The sequence below is a fragment of the Oratosquilla oratoria genome, chromosome 34, assembly GCF_046742065.1.
Source record: "Oratosquilla oratoria isolate Oo_2021 chromosome 34, ASM4674206v1, whole genome shotgun sequence".
Lineage (NCBI taxonomy): Eukaryota > Metazoa > Arthropoda > Malacostraca > Stomatopoda > Squillidae > Oratosquilla > Oratosquilla oratoria.
The window spans coordinates 36,550,290-36,559,624 of record NC_134810.1 but is presented as its reverse complement, the minus strand read 5'-3'; the positions used below and the strand labels follow the sequence as shown (position 1 = coordinate 36,559,624).

General features: G+C 41.1%; 1 protein-coding gene across 1 annotated transcript in view; it reads right to left on the bottom strand.

The window, feature by feature from the left end:
* Positions 1–207: 207 nt before the first annotated feature.
* Positions 208–9,335, bottom strand: part of nau (myogenic-determination protein nautilus) — a 216,412-nt gene continuing 207,284 nt past the window's right edge. The window contains exon 4 of the mRNA XM_076173403.1: positions 208–4,893. Within this exon, the coding sequence (XP_076029518.1) occupies positions 4,754–4,893 (140 nt within the window). The 3' untranslated portion in view covers positions 208–4,753. The remainder of the gene's footprint in view (positions 4,894–9,335) is intronic.

The following is a 9,335-nucleotide window of genomic DNA, read 5'->3' as shown; positions in this document are numbered from 1 at the left end:
GAGCGAAACGTTAGTTAATAAAACTTCAATGATTCTCGGTGTTTATCTCACCACCCTGCCACTCACATCTGTTATAAGTGTAAACACTGTAAGATTGCACAGTGTGTTGGATATTTTGTCTGTCATCTTTTCTCAGACTTTGAACAATGGCTATATAAGAACGGCCGCTTAGAGACCACATACGAAAGGGAAAGAAAAATCGAAAAATTCTAAAGAGGTCTTTATTCAGATACTATTATGAATGGAATATCTTAACAAGCATTTTTACCAATACATTCACGCCACTGATGTCTCAGAGACGCTGGTTAACATCGTGATAAGGCACTATGAGCACCATGAGCGAAAAAAAAAGTTATATAGTAAATTTAGTACGGGAAGACGAAGAGAAGGAAGCGGAGGACTTTGGAGTTTTTATGAAGAGAGTAGGACACCACTCGACTGATATTGATTTATGTCTTTCTCAAGAGTTGTGTTTTGGTCTATTGGTAGATAAAGTGTCTCTTCATCCAGCAACAGTGCCTGGTCTCTGGCTTCTCCATGTCTTGATTGGTCCTGTCATCTGATTGCTATTGATTGGTCTCGCCATTGATAGGACTATAGACTACATAAAAAAGACCACCCGCTAGTGCGGAATTGGTAGTTGTAGGAGGGGAAGAGACGTCTGTATGAAAATGAAAAGATATTTGTGTATGAAAGAAGGCTATAGCCACCGGGCGATTCTTAGGGATATTTATTGCGTGATGTCGCGGCTTAGGAGGGATGGGCAGGAGAATTGGTGTTGGAGGCTGAAATCAATATCTGTAAATGTGAGGTTGTGGGAGATGAATAGATCATCGGGCTATTATTGGTTGGTTTATTTGTCATATTGTGTTGTGACATGTCCCCGTGCCGCGGCTCGGATGAGCGGAGTCCACCGGGGATCAGTTTTGACACCTGTGATCTCCAGTCAAACCATCAGCAGGTATCTACTCTTGAGAAGGACACAAATCGAGGCTTGTCAAATGATATGTTATTCACCTGATAACAAAATATTTTCCAAAGTCCCATGTATCCCTCCCTAGCCTCATCTTCCCATGCATGTCTGTACAAAGTTTCTTAACAATAGGTTTAGTACTTGTCTGTTTTTAGGACCCCCGGATTGGAGTCTCGTCAAAGAAGTGAGAGGTCACAGAATCCTTAGTCTTTTATTCCCCGGAATAAATTCTTCCTCTCATTCATACTATTCCTTCTAGACCACAGACTGACTCATTATCTCAGATCTTCTCAATCTCTTACAGTCTTAAGATATACTACTTATTATCGTTCTATATTCCAGTACACCAAACTTTCTATCTAATATTATCCTTCAGTATGCCGGATCTATTCTCCGTCTCGTGCAGACTCAGACTACCGGGGCGTTTCATTCTTTCCCGGAACTTCGCTAAGTATTTCCCACTCACCCGGTCACACAGCTCTCTTCCATGAATATGACAAACTTTTACTCATCTTCGTCCCGTCTTTCAGAGAATCAGACTCTTTCATTCATTCTCACACTTTCACTTTACCAAACTCTTGACTGACTCTCAAGATAGCAAACACCCTTGCAAAGTCTTCAGATACATCAAACTCGGACCTATCTTCCCATTGTGTGTTTTGATTTGATTACTCCTATAAGGGGGATAAGGCCTGAAGGCACCTTAGTGTATGTTATGTATGCATGTGTTTTGATATATCGAACCTTTAATCCCATAGTCTTTCAAGATGTTGATGTTTTCCTTTGCTCGTTCTCATACTGTCTTAGAATCGGTGTGTCGTTCTGTATCATACTGTCATGTCTAGTCTATTTATTTCAACTTGGCAGAATTTTATCTTTTTTTTGTTCTTATCTTTAGAATTATTATTGTTTACATTATCATTACAAGCATGATCATCATCATCACTGTTATTATCATCATTATCAATATTACTATCATTATTGTTATCAATATTGTTATTATTATATCATTATCATTATTGTTATTATTGCTATTACTATTATTAATGTTATCATTATCATTATTATTATTACTATTATCGATATTGTTATTACCATCATCATTATCGTTATTACTAACCACTAACAATGGTGAATATTTGGGTCGTAATTCTCAATATCATATGAATTACTATTTTTCACCATTTCCTTTTTTTCTTCAAGTTGAAATATGCCTTTTTCCAAAATTCTTACTCCAACTCATGATGATTTCTTTTATCTTACGAAAAATCTCTGCCAAGTTAAAATAAACAGACTATAATTAAAAATATTGGTTCAGTTTCTCATCGTGTTTTCTTTATTTGTGAAAGATCATGGGAGATTGTTTATATTAGATCTTTTCGTTGTGACGACGACCCTAGGCTGAGTGAAATCGAGTAACGTTAGACAGCACAAAATCATTTATGTAGGTCGTCGAGCTGAAGGAGTTCATCAGACATGGAGCTTTCTCATATCCTCTCTCTCTCTTTCTCTCTCTCTTTCTCCCCCTCTTTCTGTTTATCTGTCTCCCTGTGTCTCTCTCTCTCTCTCTCTCTCTCTCTCTCTCTCTCTCTCTCTCTCTCTCTCTCTCACACACACACACACACACACACACACACACACACATTACCCATAGATCGGTCATACGAGGTCTGAGCTCTCTTCCGGGAGGGAAATAGCTGTCGATCACGAGTGATCCAAAGACCATGGTAAAACACACACACACACACACACACACACACACACACACACACACACACACACACACACACACACACACACACACACACACACACACACACACACACCCACACACACACACACACACACACACACACACACACACACACACACACACACACACACACACACACACACACACACACACACACACACACACACACACACACACACACACACACACACACACACACACACACACACACACACACACACACACACACACGCCACCAGTCTTTTCTATCTATATAATATACCTGGATAAGTGACCTCCACCATCTACATATAGACACTCATCTGTCTATTTCCTATCCCTATTATTCCCTGTCCGGCCTAGTTATGGACCAAAAGGTCAGTATGTTCTTCCTGTGTAATCCACCCCTCTTCATAACACTCCTAACCCCCACCCTTCCCCCAGTTAAAAATCCCTTGGACAGATATTGTTCTGTTTCCACGCCCTTATTAGGGGTATTTAGGGGTTAAAGACCTGGTGAAGGTGGGGGGGTTAGGTGGTCTGTAATTTATGGCACCCCTATTAGGTGCTCGTCCGAAATACAAATGAAAAGCTTACTTACACGCTAAAAGCTAGATAAGCTTAACGTTGCAAAAGCAACGCTGGACCCTTTTCACGGCAAAGCACCTCGGTTTAACTAAAAGAATGAGCTTTACAAAGCACGACGAGTTTCTAAGAGTGTCTCCCTCCCACTCTCTCTCTCTCTCTCTCTCTCTCTCTCTCTCTCGCTCTCTCTCTCTTTCTCTCTCTCCCCAACGCTACTCACTATTTTCCTTGATTTAGGAGAATTTTATTTCTCATAATGTGAACAACCTCGGTAAGTACCAACTGGTTCCCTTCTGCTGCTGGTTTTTTCTTAATTTTTTTCATCGTCCTAGGTCACGTCCCACTGAGAATTTAAGTCATCTTAACTTTGATTAATCTGCAACATACATAAAAAAATTATAAAGCGTATCAACTCGCTAGATGCCCTTTCTCATGAAATTTGCTGACTCATTAAAAGTTATATTTTTTTTTTTCAAATCATGTCAAAACTCATAAAATATTTTGACGCTCATTTAACGGGTGACTACCTAAGAGCTCTTCCTAAGAGGAAGGATAAATTGTTACCCTTTTAATCTTGTTCAAGAGCACCTTGTCCTCTTTGATTTTTTATTCTCTTTCTTGTGGAAAGTTCTTTGTCTTCTTTACTAAATGCGACACACATAGCGGCTACTCAAAGCTCACACTAATTTCTATGATGTGAATTGTTCAGACTTCGGAGACCTCTTCGATAGAGGGACCGAGCCATTTCCAGACGTTTCACATAAAGACTCCTCCAGTTTGTCTAGCACTGCTCCGCTGTCCGTTTTCTATACAGTGCTTCATCGTTAAATGATAGAAAAAAAGTTCCAGACACTGCCTTACTGTACATGCTTGGCATTCTTCTCTGGCGCCGTTTTTGGTGTCTGCTGTCAGCAATTTTCTTAAAGAATGCTCCATTGTGGACGGTACTCGCAGTAACATTTCAATTTCAAGGCACTAGAATCAAGGCACTCTCTCTCTCTCCGAACACTGTTTTAGTACCAGCTGATCAGAGAACTACACGATTCACTGAAGGCACTGCTGTTACCTAGGCACTGTTCTTCTACTAATGGCAGTGTTTGTGACCACCTGAATGCAGTGTCCTTAAGACACTGTTTCTTGAGCTTTACTACTTTTGAAAAAGATGGTACAAGACACTGTTTTGCAAACATGGTTTCTTCTCTTCAACTTTACGGTACTAACTAATCTCTTTAAGTACTACTTCTAAAGGACATCTTTCCACAGAAGTTCTGCCGTCCAGACAAGTGAAGGCACTGCATCTAGGCACTCCTACAAAAGACACTGTTTACGGAAAGATTTCCCCCTAGGTCATCTAACGGCACTGTTTCCTGGCACCGTTTCTCAAGCACTGCTGCCGCTCTGTCAGCTGATTCCACTGTTTCCCTCCCGGGCACGGCGGCACTGTCAGCTGACAGATTCTTGGATTACGTGTTCTTGTCTGCCACTGAGTTGAGGATGCCCGTGTTGTTGGGGCTGATGCTCTCTACGATGAGGGAGAGACAGTCCAAACTTGATGTGTTGACACTCGAAGAGGAAGACGTGGACGAGCTTGGCACGTCCTGACCTGCGGAAGAAACGATACTATTAGAGGAAATAATCAAAAGAAACATTTCGCAAGATCATGAGATTTGAATAAGTAAAGGAAAAATAAATAGACAAAAGTAAATAATGGATATTAAAGTAATAGTGAAAACTGTATACCGGAAGGCGTCAGTTCTTGCTATACAATATGCAATACAACATATTACAAACACCCAACACAATACATTCAACATAAACATTATACATATAAGCTGAGTACACAAACAATCTACAATAGCTAACGGTTTAGGGTCCTGAACTTAATGTCCCGGGTTTGAGCCCTGTTTCCGGCTCGGAAAAAAGTCTGAAAATAATAATCGTCACTACCCCCTTTATGAAAGATGTGTGTTTGTGTTTGTGTGTGTGTGTGTGTGTGTGTGTGTGTGTGTGTGTGTGTGTGTGTGTGTGTGTGTGTGTGTGTGTGTGTGTGTGTGTGTGTGTGTGTGTGTGTGTGTGTGTGTGTGTGTGTGTGTGTGTGTGTGTGTGTGTGTGACGCATACCAGAAAGAGCATACGCAACACAACATCTGGAATATGCCATGTGTAGGCATTACAGCACACACATCCATCTATAACAGCGCAACCACTTACAACAACACAAACTCTAGGGTCCCATTGGCCCATGCGTCTTCCGGTGAAGGACATCCCCTCGCCCTGTTTCCCCTCTTTCCCCCAACCCACCCTCTGTCTCTATCCCCTCTTTTCATCTCCCGTGTACGCTGCCCTCCTCTCCCCTCCCTACTACCTGCATTTGCTAAACCATATGAGTATACTCGTTTGACATTCTCTAGCCCATATATCCCCTCTAACTCTAACTCTACCTCTATCTCTCCACTGTTGCTTTTCTATCTTCTCTATCTACCACCTGCTTAAACTCAATCACCTTTCAATCTCTATGTTCAACTGTTTCAATACAGTGAAACCATTCATCGTTTTCTGTTATGGGTGATTTAGGTGATCATGGCCGTCTGGGATCAATGTACAGAGGGGTGTTTGTAATTTCTACCCATTGATTGATGTGTTTCATGCACATCTGATCGATGTGCACATGCTTTCGTAAATCACACACACACACACACACACACACACACACACACACACACACACACACACACACACACACACACACACACACACACACACACACACACACACACAAACACATACACACACACACATACACACACACACACACACACACACACACACACACATACATACACACACACACACGAATATTTCAATCCGTGTTGTATATTTTCACATTTGCACTTGGTCACTGCTGATGTGTTCACACTCTAAATCGTGCATAGTTTCACACAACATGTCTCCATTTCCAACAAATTTCCCAAGTGACATCTTTCCTTACACGTCAGAATTCGCCATATGCTCCATAAACATTCCAGTAATCACGACTAATTACCTCTCCTAACTATCTCTTCTAATTAGTGACTACTCATTTTTACATGGGCGTGGTCTATGTCTCTTCTCAACAAGAACTCCGACTGCTGTTGTGTTTCCCTGAATTAGATAAAATCGCTTGGAGGCAGGCAGTATAAGATTAATATAAGCCAAATCATGTCCTAGCCACATGTCCAACTTCACACGATCGACTGAACACTGACTGAGACAATAATCATAAACCACTAGAACGGCTGACCGTCTGGCGCGATAAGCTATGATGATGAACACAAATCATTGTATCCTTACTAAAGATTATCACATGCCTGACACGTGATCCATATGCATGCAAGAAGGTGCCGACAGGCGCTAGCTTTGGGCAATATTTCTAATCTTGCTGACCTGCACATTTCCTAATCATAAACATCAGACTCACCATACGGTTACATTATGCGTAAAGGGTTATTACAGATTGGTTAAGCATTTGATACTCAGAGGATGGGTCTCTTTCAACTGAATGAAATTGGTTGGCTGTAGCTAGAATAGGTGAATCATGTCGAAAGTAATGGGGTATTGATTTGGTTATAAACTCTTAAGATTGAATAGATTACCTTTCCCCATCAATATAGTTTTTCATAAGTTTTATATATATTCTAGTGCTACTAAACAAACGGGTCCCTATTGATCTATGTACCTTTGTGTGTCCATCGGGACTCATTCAGAGTCGGCCAAAGACATAATTTTTACGCAATCAAGGAAAAAGTTCAAATAACCCCAATGCTGGTGCCAGCCATTAGACCATTTCCACTATCCGACTTTATACCCAGCTTGGTTACAATGGAAATCAGATCCCAAACATTTGTCAGACTATGTGTGGTACGAAGACAATGTATGTTAGATGTCACCAGACAATCTATTAGTGGCACTAGATCAAAATTAGTCACATTACTCGTGATTAGATGATATACTAAACCCAGATGATATACTAAACCCAGATGATGTACTAAACCCATTAAAAAATATCTAGGAAGAAGTTCTCTTACTTGAAAAAAACTTAGGTGATACAATGAATAAATATACATGTATATTTTCAAAATTAAGAGAGGGTAAAGGCATCTTAAAGATCTACATTCTGTACGAGATTTGACAACCACAAAGCAAATTCAGTACCATTATAGAAGAACATCTTTGTTAACTTCTTTTAAACAGAGTACAATACCACAAGATCACAAATAACTCCAGATGAGTCGCGGCACTAGATCAAAAGGTCTAATTATCAGATAAACAGGATCATAAATAACAACGTGGTGGCTCGTGGCACTAGATCAAAACATCCACCTGATTTTTAGTGACGCGAGACGGTAGATAACAACCAGACGACTGTCGGCAATGGACCAAAACAAAATCGTGATTCTTGGTGACGCGAGATCGCAAATAACAATCTGATAACCAGTGCCACCCAGACTAAGGTGCCAAGTGAGTCTGTAAGCGCCAGTCGAAGCAGAAACGATACATCGTGCTCAGGTGTCAGGTCGGCTCAGGGTGACGCTGATGGATCCCGTGGCATCGCGCGCTGGAGGTGCCAGCGTCCAAATCTCACCTTCTTGTTTTCTTTGGCACTCACACGTGGTGCCGCGTTCCACGTTCTACGTGACACTCCCCTTCGCTTGTGATCTGTCCACCCACACGCGCGGGAGATGACATAGTCCAGTGATCAGAGTGTTCTGTCAGTGTCCTAGGGATAATTTAATCGACCTTTATAAGGATTAAAATTGTTCACTTGCATCTCCTCATGAAAATGCTAGCATATCTCCCACCAGACACTGGAAGTTATGATGATTCCAGTAAACGTTTACAGGAAACCCAGAAAGGAAAGCCATAGCAGAAACAACGACAAAACATATATAGAATAAGTGCATTCTTCACAAAAAAATACCTTTTAAATTTATATAATTGATGAAATTTTAATATCATTTCTTTACTCGCTACTTGTATTCGAATCCTCTGGCACTTAAATGGGGTACAATTGAAACAAATTAAGTCAGATTAGGTTAGGTTAGGTTAGGATAGGTTTGGTTAGACTGGTTTGGGTTAAGCTAGGTTAGACTGGGTTGGGTTGGGTTAGTTTAGGTTAGGTTTAGGTTAGGTTAGGCTAGGTTAGGCTCGGTCAGGTTAGGTTGGATTAGTTTGGGTAAGGTGAGATTAGGTTATGTTAGGTTGGGTTGGGTTACGTGAGATTAGGTTAGGTTAGGTTAGGTTCGACTGGAGAGCCTTTGACTCAGACGAGGAGAGCCCGAGCTCAGCCTCCAGTAATTAATCCTAGGTAATTGTTCATTTCGCGTTCACATGGCTTCCCAACTCTGCTCTAAAAAAGTTGGATATCAGAGCTACGTAGAAACCCAGTGTAATATCTTAGTGATTACAGTCGAGCTGATTAAACTGGCTTCAGACTTCATTCAAGAACATAAGCCATTCCAATATATCTAGGAGTTATGGGCATACTTTTTGTCATGTTTGCAATACTACCAGACAGGAATAATTAATTATCACTTAAACACCGTGGGTAGCCGGATAAAATATAGAATAATGACCCCCGTTGACTACGGGTCAAGCTATCGTGGTTGGGTAAAAGGCTGTATCATCATCTAGAGGACAGGCCGGTCCTGAAATAGACCATTAAAGATAAACTCTCAATCGTAAGGTATGTTAGGTTAGATCAAGCTATGTTAAGCTAGATTATAAGCCGTTTATCTGAAGTTGAATAGAATTGACTGGGTTAGCTTTGCCGACTGTCTCACAGAAGCCTTGCTGAATGCCACTCGCACCAGACTAAGGGCAGTTATGTAGCTTTATTGGCACTGCCATATGACCTCCATGGCACTAAACCTTGGCACCCCACACGTGACCTCCATCGCTCGAGATTGATGACCGACGAACGCGCGTATAAGGTAAGATTCCAGGAGTTGGGTTTGGTTAGGTTTGGTTAGGTTAGGTTAGGTTAGGTTAAGTTAGGTAAGGTTAGGTT